General features: G+C 37.5%; 1 protein-coding gene across 2 annotated transcripts in view; it reads right to left on the reverse strand.

Annotated features, from left to right (window-relative positions):
• XIRP2 (xin actin binding repeat containing 2) overlaps positions 1-22,621 on the reverse strand; it is a 263,015-nt gene that overhangs the window by 78,596 nt on the left and 161,798 nt on the right. Inside the window, exon 3 of one of the 2 annotated variants that reach the window (XM_058191320.1) lies at positions 16,955-17,115. The exons of the other annotated variant lie outside the window; for it this stretch is intronic. Coding sequence (XP_058047303.1) covers positions 16,955-17,115 — 161 coding nt within the window. The remainder of the gene's footprint in view (positions 1-16,954; positions 17,116-22,621) is intronic. 2 annotated transcript variants of the gene reach the window in all.

Genomic DNA, 22,621 nt, shown 5'->3' on the forward strand with positions numbered 1-22,621 from the left:
TGCGCCAACTCCCTGACCTCCGGACCTTCAAACGTGAACTTAAGACTTTATTATTTCATCGTGTGGGACTGGCCTAAGCATAATTTTAAATTGCAATTTTAAATGGGTTTTACGTTGGTCTATGACTGTTATAGTTCGATTCGGCCTATTAAATATTTGTTTTTAATTCTGTTTTTAAACTTGCTGTTTGTATTTGTATTTTTAAATATGGCTGTAAACCGCCCTGAGTCCTTCGGGAGAAGGGCGGTATAGAAATTAAATTATTAATACAAATAAAAAAATAAAATAAAAAATCAAACAATTACTTCTCATGATTTACAAGTACAATTTCGTGAAGCAGTTTAAAGTTGCATTTCTCTAAAGTTGCTACACCACGCTGCTTACTCAGAATACATTCAAGTACTGTTCCCAGGTCTTTCTATTAGTACCACCGCAAATTGAATCAAATTTGATTTTAACGCCTCTATAAATAATACACAAAAAGAAAATTTCCCTAGTAATAATGGGACTGTTGGCTTTGAGTTTATATATTTATCTGGAGAGTTACAGTGATATTCTATTTCCTTTTCCTTTTCCTTTTCCTTTTCCTTTTCCTTTTCCTTTTCCTTTTCCTTTTCCTTTTCCTTTTCCTTTTCCTTCCCTTTCCTTTTTCACCATCCCCATTAGGAGCCAATATATTTTTAAAAAAAAAAATTTAGAAACTAGCAAGTAATGAAATTTTCTTGAAACATTCAAGTCATTTTGAGATTCCAGTGCATATATCTGAGGGGCAACAATAATAATAATAATAATAATATTTTAAAACTTCTCAGGAAGCCAAGCTCATCTATTCTTTGTGATTTGTTCCACTTCCAAGATTTTTGTTAGAAAACTTCTTTAACATTCAATTTTAACCTTTTTTAACATTCAATTTATGTCTTCTTTCAACTGGCATCCCTTATTCCATGTCCTGCACCCCAGAATATTTCTTGACTTTCTATATGATACCCTTTCACTCATTTGAAAAGTGGTATCATAACCCCTTCAGTCACCTTTCTTCAGGGATAAACATGCTCTTTCAGTCTGTCTTCAAAGGACTATGATTCTAGTTCCTTGATAATCCTTGCCCTTCTCTGAACCTACGGCAGTTTCTTTAAACCCTTCTTATAGACAAATATCCACCACATAACATAGTACCTGGCTTGGGATCTGATCAATGAATTACTTCTCTTCCTAGACCGGGACTCCTTACGCACAGTCACTCACGCCCTCGTTACTTCCCGCCTGGACTATTGCAATGCTCTCTACATGGGGCTCCCCTTGAAGAGCACCAGGAGGCTCCAGCTAGTCCAGAATGCGGCTACCCGGGTGATAGTGGGAGCACTTCGTTGCTCCCACATAACACCTATCCTGCATGGCCTGCACTGGCTGCCGGTAGCCTTCCGGGTGCAATTCAAGGTGCTGGTTATCACCTTTAAAGCACTCCATGGCTTAGGACCAGGATATTTACGAGACCGCCTTCTGCCACCGATAGCCTCCCAATGACCTGTGCGCTCCCACAGGGTGGGCCTTCTCAGGGTGCCGTCGACCAAACAATGTCAGTTGGCGGCCCCCAGGGGGAGAGCCTTTTCTGTGGCAGCACCGGCCCTTTGGAATGAGCTGCCTCTGGGGTTGCGCCAACTCCCTGACCTCCGGACCTTCAAACGTGAACTTAAGACTTTATTATTTCATCGTGTGGGACTGGCCTAAGCATTATTTTAAATTGCAATTTTAAATGGGTTTTACGTTGGTCTATGACCGTTATAGTTCGATTCGGCCTATTAAATATTTGTTTTTAATTCTGTTTTTAAACTTGCCCAGAAATTTAAAATAACAATACACCCCATAAAATTACCAAAATTTAAAACCCATCATCCAATTAAAATTTTAAAGGTAAAATCAAGCTAGTCCAGCCATACGAAATAAATAGGTTTTAAGTTCGCGGCGAAAGGTCCTAAGGTCAGGTAGTTGTCGAAGCCCGAGGGGAAGTTTGTTCCACAGGGTCGGAGCCCCCACAGAGAAGGCCCTCCTCCTGGGGGCTGCCAGTCAACACTGTTTGGCTGACGGCATCCTGAGGAGTCCCTCTCTGTGGGAACGCACCGGACGCTGGGAGATAGAAGCCGGCAGTAGACGGTCCCATAAGTAGCCCGGTCCTAAGCCATGGAGCGCTTTAAAGGTGGTAACCAATACCTTGAAGCGCACCCGGAAAACGACAGGCAGCCAGTGCAGTCTGCGCAGGATAGGTGTTACGTGGGAGCTCCGAACCGCTCCCTCAATAACCCGCGCAGCCGCATTCTGGACTAGCTGAAGTCTCTGGGTGCTCTTCAAGGGGAGCCCCATGTAGAGAGCATTGCAGTAGTCCAGGCGAGGCATAGCCTAGCAAAATAGCCTTATTTTTCGAAGGATCCAAAGACATGAAAGCTATGTCTGAAGATCTATGTTTTGGCAGAGCAAGTGTGAACAGCCAGGTATATTATCAAGCAACCACTTCATGCATTCCTAGCACAAGCCAGTGAAATCGCAATGATTTGTAGTGGGCCATTTTTATCTGACACTCTTTAAACTCCTTGTTGGATGTTACGTATATAATGGGCTCCTAGAAAATAGTCACTGTCCTCTCTGATATCCTGTTCAAGCAAAAGTAAATTAATGTCACTGTGAGATCCAGTTAAGTTTTGATGGCTTAAATGGCATAAAGGGAAGCTTTTATGAGAGGAGACAATGAAAGCATTTGTCTTGATCCCATACATGGAAAGGTCCCAGCCAAAATATGGGTCAATGTTTGAAATGAACAGCAAAGTAGACACTTTCCGTTCAAAGCAGTAGAAGTATTAGCCAAAATGTAATATCAAGAATTATTTCAACGTTTTGCGTTTCTCCATGTTTTCATTTATTTGGTTACCGGGTTTAATGCATAGAAAAAGCAGAGAAAAAGTGAGAAGCAAAAAAAAGGAAGTGCCAGGGGAAAGCTCAAAGAAGCATAATGAGCTCTGAACAACTTTCTTGAGCAGAAAACATTTAGTTTGCTTTGATTTATAATTAACTAATTATAGTTGACTAGACTTTTTTTTTTTAGTATGGTTTGTCCATACAAGTCTCTCTATGTGAATTAGAGAGGAGCGTTCACCAACAAAGATGGGAACAAGCAAGTATTCTCTTGCATCAGAGAATGTAACACAGAACTAGAAACATTATTTTGTAGGACTGACCAAAAATGAAATGCCAATTGCTACTGAAGCAATATGTTAGATACTCCTTGTATATGATAGATAGGCCATCTCTTGCCTGATGGTTGATGATACAATGATTTATTCATGTATTCGAGAACAATTAAATGCAAGAACAAATTAAAAACAGAAAGCTCTTGAGAATGTGGCAAAAGAGAACCAGAGAACCAAAAATGGTAATATATTTGGTCCCCACATTTATACAAATCTTGTCCTTTAGGATACAGTGACACCAATAGAGGTGTGCATATGGATGTGGGTTGATATTTCAACCTATTTTTCCAAAGCACCGGAAGGCACAAGAAAGAGTGGATGGAACCTAATCAAGGAGAGAAGCAACCTAGAATTAAGGAGAAACTTTCTAATGGTGAGAACAATTAATCAGTGGAACGACTTGCCTCCAGAAGCTGTGGGTGCTCCATCACTGGAAGCTTTTAAGAAGAGACCGGACAGCCACTTGCCTGAAATGATACAAGGTCTCCTGCTTAAGCCAAAATTGAAGTCAGACTAGAAGACTTCAAAGGTCCCTTCCCATTCTGTTAGCTGCAGGGGAAGGACAGCAGTCTCTAGCAGGACTGGAATAAAATAGAATGAATGAGCCGGAAGAGACCTTAGAAATCTTCTAGTCCAACCCCCTGGTCAAGCAGGAGATTCTGTTATCTATTCTATTCTAGAGCCTTGGGCTCATGTCCCCCCCCACCCCCACCCCCCCAAGCCATTAGAACTCTGTTTCCATCCCAATTGGAAGCAACACCATGCAACTGGTAAAAGTCCAGTAATATTTAGTATCAAATAAGCTTTGCTTTAGTGCCTTTCTTTTGGTCATTTGTATCTCCTCAGGTCAATATTCAGAATCTCTTCTATTATACATAAAGAATCTATTACACATTAAATTACCGTCACTCCAACTTTTCCAATCTATCGTCTTACATACACACATTGGAATGACACCTTCTAAAACCTGCAAGCATTGCAATTCAACACATTGGAATAGTTCTTGGTAGGGAAATCTACCATCTAGTGCAATGCTACAGAGTTTGGACCCGAGTATTCATCCTACTAGCTGAATGATATTAAGAAGTTCATCTGACGTTTTAAAAATTATCCACGTTCTTTCAAAACTCCAAATGCAAATCTATTAAACGTAAGCAGCGGTAAATTGCATTCTGGCCCCATTAAAGAGGACCGTCGAGCAAAACTGAAGTCCGCCTTTGCATCACTAATGATCAGCTCTGTGCCCTGTGATCTCATCCTGTCATCTTTGTTGAACCAATTTATTTCTATCTCAGCTACAGTTCAATAGCTTTATAGATGAAACACTTGAGCTCTGAAGAGCTTGGGGATGACTTGGTTTCCCATTGGTGGAAATATCACTCTTCTCCTCCTGGGAAGAAATTCTGTCTTTGTGACTCAAGCTAGCATATCCCCATAGGCTTTAATTGATTGGGGGGAGATCACTTTGGCAGTCCTTGCTAATAGGATACTGAAAGTATTTTTTTTTAAGGACCAACATATGATTGCACGTATAATGTATACATCCATGTAATGTATACATGGGAGCTAGGACAGCCCATGTTGATATTTTTTCTTCCTTCTCAACCTCCAATATTTGTCAGTCACATTGGCTCCTGGATTCTCAGCAATTTTAAAGCTTCATGGATCCGTTTGGGGCTGCTACCATTGTTGCTATGGTAGTGCATGTAATTTTCGAAGGATCCAAAGACATGAAAGCTATGTCTGAAGATCTATGTTTTGGCAGAGCAAGTGTGAACAGCCAGGTATATTATCAAGCAACCACTTCGTGCATTCCTAGCACAAGCCAGTGAAATCGCAATGATTTGTAGTGGGCCATTTTTATCTGACACTCTTTAAACTCCTTGTTGGATGTTACGTATATAATGGGCTCCTAGAAAATAGTCACTGTCCTCTCTGATATCCTGTTCAAGCAAAAGTAAATTAATGTCACTGTGAGATCCAGTTAAGTTTTGATGGCTTAAATGGCATAAAGGGAAGCTTTTATGAGAGGAGACAATGAAAGCATTTGTCTTGATCCCATACATGGAAAGGTCCCAGCCAAAATATGGGTCAATGTTTGAAATGAACAGCAAAGTAGACACTTTCCGTTCAAAGCAGTAGAAGTATTAACCAAAATGTAATATCAAGAATTATTTCAACATTTTGCGTTTCTCCATGTTTTCATTTATTTGGTTACCGGGTTTAATGCATAGAAAAAGCAGAGAAAAAGTGAGAAGCAAAAAGAAGGAAGTGCCAGGGGAAAGCTCAAAGAAGCATAATGAGCTCTGAACAACTTTCTTGAGCAGAAAACATTTAGTTTGCTTTGATTTATAATTAACTAATTATAGTTGACTAGACTTTTTTTTTTTAGTATGGTTTGTCCATACAAGTCTCTCTATGTGAATTAGAGAGGAGCGTTTACCAACAAAGATGGGAACAAGCAAGTATTCTCTTGCATCAGAATTAGAAACATTATTTTGTAGGACTGACCAAAAATGAAATGCCAATTGCTACTGATGCAATATGTTAGATACTCCTTGTATATGATAGATAGGCCATCTCTTGCCTGATGGTTGATGATACAATGATTTATTCATGTATTCGAGAACAATTAAATGCAAGAACAAATTAAAAACAGAAAGCTCTTGAGAATGTGGCAAAAGAGAACCAGAGAACCAAAAATGGTAATATATTTGGTCCCCACATTTATACAAATCTTGTCCTTTAGGATACAGTGACACCAATAGAGGTGTGCATATGGATGTGGGTTGATATTTCAACCTATTTTTCCAAAGCACCGGAAGGCACAAGAAAGAGTGGATGGAACCTAATCAAGGAGAGAAGCAACCTAGAATTAAGGAGAAACTTTCTAATGGTGAGAACAATTAATCAGTGGAACGACTTGCCTCCAGAAGCTGTGGGTGCTCCATCACTGGAAGCTTTTAAGAAGAGACCGGACAGCCACTTGCCTGAAATGATACAAGGTCTCCTGCTTAAGCCAAAATTGAAGTCAGACTAGAAGACTTCAAAGGTCCCTTCCCATTCTGTTAGCTGCAGGGGAAGGACAGCAGTCTCTAGCAGGACTGGAATAAAATAGAATGAATGAGCCGGAAGAGACCTTAGAAATCTTCTAGTCCAGCCCCCTGGTCAAGCAGGAGATTCTGTTATCTATTCTATTCTAGAGCCTTGGGCTCATGTCCCCCCACCCCCACCCCCAAACCATTAGAACTCTGTTTCCATCCCAATTGTAGTCCTTGGAAGCAACACCATGCAACTGGTAAATGTCCAGTAATATTTAGTATCAAGTAAGCTTTGCTTTAGTGCATTTCTTTTGGTCATTTGTATCTCCTCAGGTCAATATTCAGAATCTCTTCTATTATACATACAGAATCTATTACACATTAAACTACCGTAACTCCAACTTTTCCAATCTATCGTCTTACATACACACATTGGAATGACACCTTCTAAAACCTGCAAGCATTGCAATTCAACACATTGGAATAGCTCTTGGTAGGGAAATCTACCATCTAGTGCAATGCTACAGAGTTTGGACCCGAGTATTCATCCTACTAGCTGAATGATATTAAGAAGTTCATCTGACGTTTTAAAAATTATCCACGTTCTTTCAAAACTCCAAATGCAAATCTATTAAACGTAAGCAGCGGTAAATTGCATTCTGGCCCCATTAAAGAGGACCGTCGAGCAAAACTGAAGTCCGCCTTTGCATCACTAATGATCAGCTCTGTGCCCTGTGATCTCATCCTGTCATCTTTGTTGAACCAATTTATTTCTATCTCAGCTACAGTTCAATAGCTTTATAGATGAAACACTTGAGCTTTGAAGAGCTTGGGGATGACTTGGTTTCCCATTGGTGGAAATATCACTCTTCTCCTCCTGGGAAGAAATTCTGTCTTTGTGACTCAAGCTAGCATATCCCCATAGGCTTTAATTGATTGGGGGGAGATCACTTTGGCAGTCCTTGCTAATAGGATACTGAAAGTATTTTTTTTTAAGGACCAACATATGATTGCACGTATAATGTATACATCCATGTAACGTATACATGGGAGCTAGGACAGCCCATGTTGATATTTTTTCTTCCTTCTCAACCTCCAATATTTGTCAGTCACATTGGCTCCTGCGGGATTCTCAGCAATTTTAAAGCTTCATGGATCCGTTTGGGGGCTGCTACCATTGTTGCTATGGTAGTGCATGTAATTTTCAAGGATTGGATTTGTAAGCAGCAAACTGATTTTGTTGTTCACATTTTATGAAAATTGGAATGTGGGTGACTGTCAGAGATTTTAACAAGCACAAGTTATAAGTTATCACTTGTCTGAGTAGGTGGAAGCACCTGGCCAATTTGCCTGAGCCTAGAAGCTAAACAAGAGCAGGCTATTTAGTATGTGGATGGCATTCTGTGCTGGGGAATTTGAGAGGTGCAGGCAAGCCTGGAAAGTAAAAATAAATTCTAACAAAACAAAACAAAACAGCAGAAAATAATCTCCATATGGATACAGTATGTTCATGCAATCACCTGGCACTGAGCTCAATGTGAAATAGTTTGTGGATTCCCAAATATAATTTTAGTCCTCCTTTAAGAATGACATTGTTGTATTATGTTGTATTCTAGAAGTTGTATTCTGTTTATTTAATTTTTTCTTGAATTTTATGGGTAGATGGAGCAAATTTTAAATTGGTGGCTAAGTATGAGTAAAGGAAACCTTTAATTTTAATTTTGTTTTCTTTTTGATTCTAAAATCCTTCTGGATAAGAAATACAACACACATAATAGAAATACAATACATTTGATCAAAAATGTGCTTCTAAGTTTGCTATTTATGCATGCAAATATCATTAAATTATTATTGGAAGCAGAATTTGGATACAATTTAGAGCTACAGTATAATCAGTCACCTTTGTGTTGGAGCAGATACAGGGTACTCTACAAAAATGTTAGCACAAAATATAAAAATGGCATTGTATAACCTAAAGATTTTACAAAACACCAGCAGAGCTAACTCAATTCTAATTAGAACTGAATAAATTTCACCTATGGAAGGATGTAAAATAAGTTTGCCATATTTATCAGGCTGTTCCGCGTAGGGTTATATATGTCCCCAAAGGATGAAGTTCGTGGCTTGGGAATGGTTTTAGATTCCTCTTTGTCATTAGAGGCACAAGCTGTGGCCAAAGTTTTGCAAGCACTTTGGTTAACCAGGCCGGTGTGCCTGTTACAGCTCTCCTTGGATTGAAGTTTAATGAAAAGAAGGACTAGGGATGACACGATAGCCATGTTCCAATATCCAAGGGGCTGCCAGAAAGAAGAGGGAGGCAACCTATTCTCCAAAGCAGCTGAAGGCAGGACAGGAAGCAGTGGGTGGAAACAAATGAAGGAGGGAACCAATGTAGAACTAAGAAGACATTTCTGGACAGTTAGAACAATTAATCAATGGAACAGCTTGCCTCCACAAGTTGTGAATGCTCCAACACTGGAAGTTTTTAAGAAGAGATGGATAGATGACCATTTGTCTGCAATGATACAGTTTTTCCTGCCTGACCAGGGGGATGGACAAGAAGACCTCCAAGGTCCCTTCCAACTCTGTTATTCTGTATTCTGAATGAGACTATTCAAGAGCTACTTCGTAATCTTTGTGTGTGTGGGGTGTCTCTGCTCAGTGAAGCACCTGGCAACACCTTATACCAGTGATGGCAGACCTTTGACGTCACCGCTTGCTGGCCTGCATGCTGGAAGTGGCAGGCGAAACCATCCCGCGAGGTATGTGTGGCTCCGCTGGCCTTCACGCGCACGGGAGCACCAATACCCAGAAGAGCAGCAGTCTGTCGCGCATGCACGAGCTGGCACCCAAACACCCAGATACCGGCATGGACTCATGCCTGACAAATGCGCATGCACGCAACATCAACCTGGAAGTTCAGGTGCTGGCCTGCGCAAGCGCAATGGAACATCACTGTTCCAGGTTTTGCCGCTCCCGCATGCACGACAGCCAGCTGACTGGCGTGCATGTGATCACAGGAACATGGAATAGGAGCCAGCGAGGCTGCACATTCTTCGTGGGATGGTTTCCCGTGCCGCTTCTGGCACGCATGCCATAGGTTCGCCGGCACTGCCTTATTGCTTTTTCAGCAATAACCTTTTCTCCTGTTTATACGTATTGCTATTCAGATTATTGTTCTTCCTAAAATGTTATTTTCTGTTCATTCTGTTGATAGAAGACAGTGAAACAAAAATAAAGCTGATTACAAGTTTTTAGCTTGATTTGAAAAGGATATTTAGCATATTTTTCTTAAGCTCACGAGAGCTTGTTAATCAAATATTAACAAACTGAAAAATATATCTGTACATATTACTGTAGTTAATGTGTTATATGTAGTGCTTTACCACAAGCACAACAAGCACAAGTGGCTCTCAGGTGGCAGGACACAATTAATGCAGACATCAAAAATTGTTCAGTTGGACCCAGTTGCTGTGTTTGATCATGTGAAATGGTGTTCATTGATCCAAAAAGGGATCCTGCACCTGCAAGAAAATGCTAGATAAGATAATAATAGTTGGCTCTCTTCAGAGTTTTTAACGAAATAGGGAAAGGGCTTGTGATCTGAACCGAAGTCCATTTGAAAAACATTATTACTTAACATTTCTCCTAAAACTGTTTTTGGCAAGACACCAACACTTCAGAAACAATGCCATGGACCATAAAACTGCATTGTATTTACTCAAAGTATTTCTCGATGCGGTTGGCTTGTAATCCAATTGGAATGCATTGCTATGACCTAAGCATAGCTCATAAAATCATCTGCCACAATGTCCTACCTGTCAATGACTACTTCAGCTTCAACCGCAACAATACATGAGCACACAATAGATACAAACTTAAGGTAAACCACACCAAACTCGATTGCAGAAAATATGACTTCAGTAACAGAATGGTCAATGCCTGGAATGTACTACCTGACTCTGTGGTTTCATCCCCAAACCCCCAAAACTTTAACCTTAGACTGTCTACTGTTGATCTCACCCCATTCCTAAGATGTCTGTAAGGGGCATGCATAAGCGAACCAGTGTTCCTACTGTCCCTGTCCTAATGTCCCTTTTTATTCGTATCTATTTCTTGTATTCATAATCATGTTTATACTTTTATCTGTTATCTAATATGTACTCGATAAATAGATAAATAAATAGATAAGTAGATAAGTAGATAAATAGATAAATATTTCTGGGGGCAGTGGCCATTTACTCGCTTGTTTCGACTGAAAGTTTTTGCATAAATTAGAAAGATTACACAATTCTTAATTACGACTGTGAGTATAGATTTATTGTCTAGATTTGCCAGGACATTTAAGATGGTGTGACACAAGAATTAGCAAAGGGTAAGAAACGAATTCAATTATTATTCGTAAGAGTCACATTTATTACAGAAAAACAGAGTATATCTTTCTTTGGATCAATGGTGTGGGAAATGGAATTGGCTGAAAAACGAATTCTGCAGTAAAGTTTCCTGACGACTCCTTCAGCTGAAGATTGTTTTATTCACCTTTGGTCTCCATTTCTGATTATGGCAACAACATGATTCCTAATTCTCTCTTTTTATACCTCTGTTTTTTAGTTGAACTACACTAAGCATCAGTCGTTAAAATGTTGTATCTCCCATAAGTTTCCAAATGTATTTATACTTAGTTTAAAAGTATACTAAATGTGTTTGTATGTGTATTAAGTTACACTTCTTTTTCTTTCTTTTGTGTAGTTTCTATTGTGCAATAATTTTGCTTACATTTTTATCTTCAATTTCTTGTGGATCAATGAATATTTGAATAAATCTTTAAAACACAGAGAATATGGAAAATATTAAATAAATGATAATTTAAAAGTAGAATAGAATAGAATAGAATAGAATAGAATAGAATAGAATAGAATAGAATAGAATAGAATTTTTTTATTGGCCAAGTGTGATTGGACACACAAGAATTTGTCCTGGTGCATACGCTCTCAGTGTACATAAAAGAAAAGATACGTTCATCTTTTTGATCTCTTTTCATATTCAGAAACAGAGTCAAAAGAAATATGTACCGTTCATGGCTTTCTTCCTTTTGTTGTCAGTCATAAGGTTCACTATTAATTCAAATAAGCCAAATTTCTCATATTGATCTAAGTGAAAAATTGAGATGTGTGAGATTTTATTTTATTTTATAAACATGGTCTAGAAAGTGCTTTTTATGCAGTGTGTATGGCATGCTGTAGCTTTTCTTCTAGAAAGAATTCCAATATCATAAATTCTATTTACAGTAGCTACAGATCTAAACCAAGCAAAACAAAAAACAAAAAACAACTTGGGAGCAGTGTGATGCTGATTTTTTAAAAAAAAATATGGGGGAATTTTGTGAGTGCTTTCTATTTTTCTGTACTCGGTCCTTGCACACCAGTTGTTATCCAGTAACAATACACCATTATTGTCACTAGGCAAAAATCAGGCTGCTTATCTTGAAATGGAATGAATTTTGGGTTGTTCTTTTTTGTGGGTTGTTGTTGTTTTTTCTTTGTAAATAAAACTGCCGTTGGGTGCTGGAATCACAAGAAGACTGCCGGGTGAAGACAAAATGCTTAAATCTTTAAAATCTTTCCTGCCACTCACTATTTATTTATTAATCAAACTGATCTCCCGCTGTAATTGTAAATGGATTCCTAGTGGCTCATAAACAAGACAATAACATAATCATGAAAAATAAAAAAAAATAGTGTCTACAGAGCTCAAAACAATAGCTGTGCTAGTTGTTTCTGGAAGGCAAATACTGTAACTTTGGAGCCAATGAAATCTCCTATGACAGACCACTCTGGAAGGTTAGTCCCATTGGGGAAGAACATTGTCTTCAAATTCACACACACACACACACACACACACACACACACACACACACACACACACACACACTCTTCCTGAAAAACAGCTGCACTGATCTTCCAGCAAGATCACTGTGGATATGCTAACTCAAGAGAAGCAACATAAACCAAAGCCAAGCCAAAAACAGCTTCATAGCTTCAAACCAGCTTTTTAAATTTCATTTGGAACTTCTTTCCACCATGAACATTTTTATATTTGTTTTTCTTTCTTTGGTGAAAAAAATAAAAGAGCCTGAAGCTTTCTGTAGGATTTGAATTAGATAATGGCAGAATGGCAAAAAAACCAGAAGAATTAAATAAACTCTTTACAAATTGTGATTGTATGAGATAGAAATTTAAAAAAAACCTCCTAAAATGTTAATCTACAATCTGAATGATAGGTAGCTTGTCCTAAACCCTGTCAGCAGAATTGCCTTTTCTGAATAATCATATGTCTTCAGAATCACATCAGTTGAGGTGTTTTACAGGAATAAAAAATGGCCACCGTTATGTGGATATTATAAATGGATCTCCATGAGACTGACTGTCTGTATAAATAGAAACTCCAAAATGCTTCTTCTGTATTTCCCTGAATTGCACATCCCTATTGTCACACCTGCCGTGTGGATCCAGAGGTCCATGTATCTAAAATCATGCTGTTTTCAGGAAAAACACATAAGCCCTGGCTCTTACCACAAACTGTAGGCATGAAATATACTAGCCATGTATTATTGTTACAATTGGAACGGCTACATTTGATATTTAAATGTTGATATTATAAACATTTGATACTGTTTTCTTTCTCTCTTCATCATATCTATATTATTGCTAATCTCTTTTGGTCATTTAATCCTCTGTAAACTACCCAGAATCACAGATGAATGGACAACTGTAGAAATTGAATGAATGAATGATGATGATGATACCACTGTTGAACAAGAGAGTGAAGATCTTAAAAGTCCATACCCAGTGGAGGAAATACCATCAAGACAATTAATATCTGGGTAATTTCAGTCATGAGATACACAGCTGAAATAGTGGACTGGACTCAAGCAAAACTAAAGCTTTTAGATAGGAAGGCCAGAAAAATAATGGCAATGAATTATGCCTTTCATCCTTGCAGTGATATTGACAGATTTTGTTTACCAAGGAAAACAGGTGGGTGTGGAATATTGCAAATACATCAGACAGTTGGGAAAAAAAGGCATTGGAAGAATATCTGAAGAACAGTAAAGAAGATTTGTGAAAATTAGTATATCAGGAAGGCTTACTGACTATTGGAGAGACCAAACTGGCCTACAGGAAAATGCATACAAAGCCAGAAATGAGAAGACAGCAACTGAAAGCAAGTGCCACCTCTGCAAAGAAGCTGAAGAAACTGTGGATCACCTGGTCAGCTGCTATAAGAAGATTGCATAGACCGACTACAAACAACGGCATGACAAAGTAGCAACAATGGTGCATTTGAAGATCTGCAAGAAATACCATTTGCCTGCAAGCAAGAACCAGTGGGACCATAACATAGAAGTCTGGGACTTTAGAATTCAAACCAATAGGCATCTGCCACATAACACCCAAGACTTAACAATTATCGATAAGAAAGACCAAAAAAAATCTGGATAATGGCCATGACCTGAAGACAACAGAAAAGAAGAGAAAGAACTGGAGAAGATAACAACATACAAAGGCCTGCAAAAAGAAATAGAATGACTGTGACAAAAGAAAGCAAAGGTGGTATCAATGGTTATAGCTCGGGTGCAATCCCAAAACAACTGAAATACCACTTAAACATCATTGGCATTGATAAATTCACCATGAGTCAATTTTAAAAGGCAGCTTTACTTGGAACAGCTTACATTCTGTGATGATACCTTTAATACTATGAAGCATCAACATCTGCCTATATCAGGTCCTTGGGAAGGACTCGATTGGTAGATAAAATTTATTTATTTATTTATTTATTTAATTAATTAAACTTTTATACCGCCCTTCTCCCGAAGGACTCAGGGCGGTGTACAGCCTACATTAAAACAATTAATATACACACTAAAATAACAATTAAAAAACTTATTCAATAAAGGCCGAAATTAAAACCGTCCAATTGACCATATAAAATACCCAAGAAAATATTAAAATTTAAAAATTTAAAATTTAAAAATTTAAAAATCAGGCCAGTCAATGGCAAATCCAGTCTGAACATCTGGCTGACTGTGCAGTGAACCACTGATGAAGTTCTGGAAGGCATTGAAAACCCGATTATTTTCCCAGACTTTGGAATAGAAAGATCCCAAGCCTCTATAACATTGGTTTTGTTTTGTATAGTTTTTCTATTTCTGGTTGAGCAGCTCTTTGTTCATTCATTTTTATTATTTTAGCTTTTTTAAGGAAAAAGTGTCCAACTCACTGGTAATCAGACATTTTAAAAGATGTATAAATAAATAAATGGCTAATTATACCAGTGATCATAATTTGATCCAGTCATCAAGATTTCTATTGTTCTTCTTTTAGAAAATACAGTTGCAACTGATATTTCAAATTCCTTAAACAATTCCATAAATAACAATTTTATCATCACTAGCATTAATGTTCTGATTACTAATTATTTAAAATCTGTCTCCAACAGCAACATCATAAACAGTTCTGATTTCTTTGTTGACTAAGTTACTTCTAATAGATTTTGTGCCTATAGCATCAGGAAGAAACGTAATTGGATATATTGAATTGAAATAATCCCTTCCAAAGGCTGGCAGTATGATTTATGATACATTTTATTATCAGTCATAGCCCATGCTATGCTATGCTTCCAAATGCTATGGAATTTGTAAGATGATTGATTGATTGATTGATTGATTGATTTGATTTGATTTCTATATTGCTTGGAACCAGCTATTATTTTGGTAGCAGTTAATAGCCTCCTGTTAAAACTTTTAGGGATTAACATTTAACAGATTACATCTTCTTAGTTTATGTTCTTACAATAGTTGCATTTATAGGTATTCAAGTGTAAATACTGAGGATTTTTTTTAAATCCCCAATTACTATGCAAAGTTATTACTTTGACTTAAAACATCATCCAACCTGGTTTTCATTCTATAATTAGGGAAAGGGTCCCTGGGTTTGTATGGAGAGTACCTTTCAGATTGAAAAATAGTTTAGGTAGGAACATTTCCATGTTCCCATTAGACCAGAGCTAAGTTATGTCATATTAAGCTTGATGGATAAGTTTTATTTGTCATACAGAGTTAACGAATGCATTGCATGGATAAAACATATTTTATCTATCTTTGATTTGACTTGCTGAAGACTTTTTTTGAGTTACGAAATGAATTACTTCAACGTTTGCGTGACGATGAGTGACGATGTTTGCATGTTTTGTTTTCTTTGGCTTTCCCAAAATGTTTTAAAGTAAAATGATTCCAAACATCGTTTTATGTGTCTTTGACATAAAGGCTCATATGCAACTGAAGTTTAATTTGAGAGAACATTTTCTCTGATGGAGTGGACATCAGCATTTTTGAGCAGAAAATAGGCACCGAATGGGTGCACAACAGTGAACCTCTGACCCACATTATTATCTTTGCAGAGAGCAATTTATTTTCTTGAACTCTCCTGGAATTACTTATACCTTCACAGTAAGCCCCAAGAGTCTATCACCTAATCAGGTTTGTTATCCCTTAGCAGCAAATGGACTAAGTTTTCCTTAACATTTCTTATCAATTCTTGGGTACACCTTCAATTCTTAAGAGTAAAGTCTCTTGTGATTCAATTTTGATTCACAGTGACTTTATGCATATGTTCATACAATTTTCTAGGCAATAGTAAATAATTGAATTATCTAACCCTCCTTAACATTTTGAGATTAACCAAGGTCAGCTAGGCACTGCCACCTAGCTGGGCAATCAATTCTTACTGCTACAAATAGCTCCACTGTGTCCATTTACTCCTAAGAATTTGCATTTCATTCGGGATATGCTATTTAGGAAACTTGGCTTTGGGTAAAGTGTCAGAACAAAATACTGAATTTAGTTCATGGCCGTCCTGAAAATGTATCAACTATTATTATTATTACTCTAAAATTAACCTTCATTCAAAGATACCACAACAGGGTAAAAAATAAGGATACAATTGTTGGGAATGACAGACATGGGGTATGACAGATGGTAGATCATGATATTCGGGTACTCTTTTTTAAACTGTTTACATTAAGTAAATAGCCTCTCAAATTAAAGCCCCTCACAAACTATGTGTAAACAGGTTTCACTTTAACATTGAACAGAAGAGTGGGCAATCTGTCAATTTTGTCCTCACCCAATTGTCCAAATTGTTAATCGAACAGAGCAAGTTTTCTTTAGGTGCTGTTTGAGAATGTGCCAGAAAAAGGTGAAGGTGAAAATATTTTTGCTTATGCTTGTGACGAAGATCAGAAGTCATTTTTTAAAATATTTTTTCCCTTATTTTTCCCTTTCCCTTTTTTCTCGCACCTTTTATTCTTTCTATCTCTCTTTTTCACCTTCAGTTTTATTCTGCCCTTGCTTTTAGGATTGCAAACAAAATTTTCAGTGTGAACTATCAAAAGGAGGAGTTTGCCAGAAAGAATGTGCACATTTGCACGTTTCTTTATGGTAAAAAAAAAAAGAACTCTGTAATTAATAATTAGTGCAAACCAAAACCAAGCCACCTCTCTTGACGCAGGATTCAGAAATGAAAGACAAACTGAACTACAATTGACCTTATTCTATAAAAGCTGTCTGAATGGATGATGTGACTCTGTTAGGCAAAAAAGCGTGTTTCTTACATTAGCAGAGGAGTTGCTGATCTCTACTTTAGATGCAGCGGCCTGGTACAAAGCCATTCTTTCTTTTAAGGAGATGGCCTCCTGGATCTCCAAAGGCCCGTGGTCACTTTCTTTAATGCCTCCTGAAAGCCCACCAGCAGACTTTTTACCGCCCGTAGCACCTTGAAACAACAACAGAACACAGTCAAAATTTTCTAAGATGAACATGTATGGCAATTGCTTATTTTACAGGTAGACATCAAATATTTTCTATTTTTGTCTAGAGGTCATTCAAGCAGCATTGCGTAATGAAGTATGATTGCTATTACATGCATGTACAAGTCCTTTGAGTGGAACGTTTAAAAAGAAACACAAAAATAGCACCGTGGACCATCGCAAGTGACTGATTATATTTTTATATGTGCACGCATGCACCACAAAATCGCCACCTAGAATGGAGGGTTACAATTCGGAATCCATCAATATTCAAGTCATCCAAAGGGTAGCCAAAGGTTGTGTTTCTCTTTTTCCAGCAGCTTGTTAGAGTTACTGGGCATTTCTTTCTAAATAATTTAAAATTATCCCATACTTTTAAAAAGTTTTTTTGCCTCACATCTTTCTCCATAACTTCTTATTCTCAGGTCTCTCCCCCTTTGCCACCATTTTTCTTGTTGGAGAGAAAAGTTATCATATAAAGTTGCTCTTCATTCTATTCTAAACAAATAATTCCCTCAACACTGTCAAACTAGTTACTAAGTCCGCATTACTATTATTCTTCTCATTGTTCCTATCACCCATCTCTTCCCACTTATGACTGTGTGACTGTAACCTTGTTACTGGTATCCTTAAGATTTATATTGACTGTTCTCCTATGACTATCATTAAGTGTTGTACCTTATGATTCTTGATGAACGTAAGGGACGTGCATAAGAGCACAAACGTGCTTACCGTTCCTGTCCTACTGTTTCCTTTCATTATATCCAATTTATATAGTTATTACATGCTTATATTCATATATATTCTTATATGTTGTAGTTGCTTCATGCTTATGCTTATGTATGCTGTTGTGACAAATAAAATAAAATAAAAAATAAAAAAACCTATCTTTTCTTTTATGTACACTGAGAGCATATGCACCAAAGACAAATTACTTGTGTGTCCAATCACACTTGGCCAATAAAGAATTCTATTCTATTCTATTCTATTCTATTCTATTCTATTCTATTCTATTCTATTCTATTCTATTCTTGAATTTTTACAGTGCGCAAAAATAAGGTGATTTCTTTAATAAGTTGAACACTTTCTTCTTTCTTCTACTGGCACCACGGTGCATTCAAGTGAATGGCTTCATTGATACACCACACAGTTAAATTTCTACTACTCGAAAAAAAGGTTAGATTCAGAGTCATCTCAAATTGGCACTCTATGGTAAATACCTATTAAGAAGAAAATGGAAACATTGCTGTATGTCTATCTCCCATTCAGCCACACCAAATTGTTTTGAGGTATACTGGGAACTTTTCAGATTTCATTTGCTTACCACCAACTTTTGTCTTTGCCCCACCGTAATGAAAGCTTTACAATAATTGGTTATTTTGATCTAATTTGAAAAATTGAAAGATGAAGTCATCCTGCAAGAGCTGAATTCTCCAGAGGCCAGAGCTTGTTATTTAACACCATAAAAAAAATGGCTTTTAAAAATGTAAAATGTACATTATTTTCTCCGTTAACTTTACAACCAAGTTGGCCATTTTCTTTAGCCTAGCAATTAATAAAACAATTCCTGCCATTTTTCTGTCATGATATTTTTTTAATTGACAGTTTAATGAACTTCTTAAATGTTTTATTAACTTCACAGCTGTGCTAAGATATAACCTTTCCCACAAGAGCGATCCAAACAATCATTAGACAATTTATATGACTGATGTTTTTCTATGTTCGTTAACATGGTCTTTTTCTTCAGATTAAAATGTATGTCACAAGAATCACAAAGTAAAAAAAAACAAGTTTAGAATCAGGCTTAGTTTGGAACTCCAATTGTGCTATGAAGAATAAATCCTCTTTACATACAGTTCCCATTCATTTCTTTAAGGCTTACTATATTGAACCGTCATGATGATTTGTGCCCAACGCTCAGTTCTTTTGTCTTGAATGTTGTTCCTTCCATCCTCAAACTGCTTTTATCACAGCTGGGAATGGGCTGCCTAGAAATTATTTTTAGTTCTCCATGGCTTATAACATTCATGAGATTACCAGAGGCCTGAGTAATTTTCAACTTCACTTAACTCTGACTTTCAGGGGTTATGAACCAAAACCTTCTCCGTAAAACACAAACTTGCAATAGCTAGAGAAATCTTCCAGTTCAAGATAACCACCATTTTCAGAATCAAATGCCAAGGGTGCTGCTATGAGTAGATTTCTCGAACCTGGCACCCACCAGATGTGAGGTGAATCCAGCATCCCCGAATTCTCTGACAGAAGGCTGCCTTCCGACAAGGTCTTTGCAGCTGTCAGTTTGGCATACCAAATATGGAATTTCACAATGTAGTATGACTGAAACTAATGAACATGGAAAGGTCTGACTTGGTTCATATTAAACATAGATTGAAAAGCTGGAAAAACCTGAGGGACCCTGATATAGGCAGTGCATATCGTTCTCCACCCTCCGCGTGGCTTCGGCTTTCTTCACAGCTTGTTTGATTATCAACTGGTTGGGTTGACCCATATTAGACTAAGGAAGCTGTCTCAGATGGAAAATTATTTGGGGCAGGAATGACAGGAAAGTGTTAGAGGGGAAGAAGAGCATTATGTATCCTGTGCTCTGCCTATGAATCCTCTAAATCAATATTTCTTAAACGTTTTGCTCTCAGGATCCCTTCCCACCTTTAAAAGTTATGGAGGACCCCCAAAAGAGCTTTTGTGACTAAGGGTAATATTGATCAATACTGACAGCATTAAAAAATAAAATGGATGCATCCATTGAATATCTATTTATGGAATCACGTAAAAATAACAATATTAAACCAAGTAGAGAGCAACATAAATACGATCTTTTTCATGAAAAAAAAACCTATATTTTTAACAAGCAAAAAATAACGAAAAGGGTGTCATTGTTTTAAATCTTTGCAAATATCTTCAATATATGACCAATAGTTTTGATTTCAAGGACCCTTGAGAGGGTCTTGGTGGGGAAGGGGCACATTTGAAGAAACACTTTGGTTACCATTACCTATGTAGTCTGCTCTTGCTGATAGTACCACATATCCAGTAATAAATCTGGTCACAATTTCATAACATCACTGCTACTAACTACCCACTATGAAAATTTAGCATAAATGTATCAAATATTACTTTGTAATATTTTTTTTTCATTTCATGCTAATTCAAATAGCGGCCAGATTCTTTTTTTCCCCTCTAGTCCCCTTTTTACATAGATCAGCATCAAGATACAGTATATCTGCTACAAAATCAAAGACTGGCTTGATATAAACTATTTCTATAAGGAATTAGGATGTCAGTACTTTTTTACATACATACAGTAGTGGCCAAAATTGTGGAAACCTTTTGGGAAAAGTGTATTTTCTAAAACTAGCTAATAACACCACTTTTTTTGGAGTAGTATCAATGGAAAGATAATTTAATCAAGAATGTAATGCAATAACTTTTATGAAAATTATTACCATGTCAGCTAATACTTAGTTGGGTAACCTTTAGCATGAATTACGGCCTTACAACGTCTTCCCATGGAGTGAACCAAGTCTTTTAACAGTTCTTAACAGTAACAGAGTTGGAAAGGACCTTGGAGGTCATCTAGTCCAACCCCCTGCTCACGCAGGAGACCTGTACTAGGGATTCAAACCGCCAAACTGTCAACCTTTCTAATTGACAAGTTCAGTGTCTTAGCCGTTGAGCCACCTAGTCAGGCTGTAGCCATCTAGTTTTTAGTTCTGCAGCTGTTATAATGTGAAACCAGGATTGAATGATTGCTTCTATTAACTGGGTTTTATTGCTGGGTCGCTTCTGACTAACAAGTTTCTTTAGTCGGCTCCATAGATTTACAATTGGGTGAAAGTCTGAGCTATTCCCAGGCCATTCCAGCAGTGGAATATGATTATCTTGAAACCCCCCCTCCCCAAAAAAGTGGTGTTTTAGCCATCAAACCTCTAAAATACACTTTTCCCAAAAGGTTTCCACAGTTTTGGCCATGACTGTAGCTGAAAGAGGAGTTTTTATTAAGGCTGTGAGCTTAATTTGACTAGTGGCTGAAATATATATTTTTTGACAGGTGAGCATGGTACACAAATGAATGTAGACATTAAAATAAGAGAGGAAATGCTAAGCTTAAGGACAGGTCTCCAAGATTTCTCAGGAAACAAAAAATAATGTGCTAATTTTACTTGGGTAAGCAGTCACATAGCATGTAAGCTCCATCAACCTCACTTCAACAGAGAATACAGGAAATATCATATCCAAAAGACATATCTCTCATACACAGTAAGGGAACTTGATTTTTAAATGTGGCATGATGGATGTCATTTATTTTTTGATCAGGGCATTCTTTTTCTTAGAGATAGAGGATGTATGGATTCCACTCCCTTGGTTCATCAACCACAGGCAGTATAGATTTTGTGCAGTAAATCTAGGAACGATTCAATAAGTGGAACAGAACAATTTGTATAAACTGTCTCTTGGGTTCTTTTTATGTGAACAGAACATAAACAAAATGCGCACAGTGTATTTCCTTAAACACTCTTTTGATGTATTCATCCATGGGAAGGTGAACTGAAGATTTGTCTCATCGTTTCTCTCTATATAGAATAAAATAGATAGAATAGAATTTATTATTGGCCAAGTGTTGCTGGACACACAAGGAATTTATCTTGGTGCGTATGGTCTCAGTGTACATAAAAGAAAAGATAATTCATCAAGAAAATATATGAAAATATCTAGCAATTCTAGATTACACTGATGAATAAAAAATATTCTAATGAGTAAATACATGAAAACAGCTTTTACTCCAGCTCGTATGTACATACATGCATACATACATACATACACACACACACACACACACACTTCCAAATCTGAATGGTCACTGCATAGTACCAGCTATAATATTTGTTACAAGATTCTTTTTATATATTGTATAACTCCTCAGCATCTTCCAAATTGGGCCTGACTGAACATCAGGAAAAATATTCTAAATGGTAACAAAGACTTGGACAATGGAACCAACGGCCAAAAGAAATGGTCTCCTCTGAAGGTCCCCAGGTTTTCCCCACCCAAATTAAACATTAAAGTTCTTTCCTCCAGTCCACATGTCCATCACATGGTCCAATCAGGTCACAGTCCCAACTCCAGTTGGTTTCAGTCCACGCCTCCCTGGTGAGAACGTCCTTGGTTCCTGGGAAAAAGACTCTGATTTTGGCTACAAGTCCCCAGTTATCTCTTCTACCCCTCCCATTCCCACAGCTCCAAACAGCATTGCTGTGGCAGCCCTTTGGCTTCAGGGTTGACACTCTGCTGGATAGGTTTGAGCATTGGCTGGTCATCCCTCGGTTGGAAATGTATGGAGGTTAGACTCGATGGAATGGTCTCTGTCAATTCTTCAGTTCAATAATTTCATGTGCATATATTTTAAACTCTTGAAAAAATGTATTGTGGAGTCAGAAGTTCAAGAGTTAGCAG

Source organism: Ahaetulla prasina, chromosome 1 (genome assembly GCF_028640845.1).
Source record: "Ahaetulla prasina isolate Xishuangbanna chromosome 1, ASM2864084v1, whole genome shotgun sequence".
Lineage (NCBI taxonomy): Eukaryota > Metazoa > Chordata > Lepidosauria > Squamata > Colubridae > Ahaetulla > Ahaetulla prasina.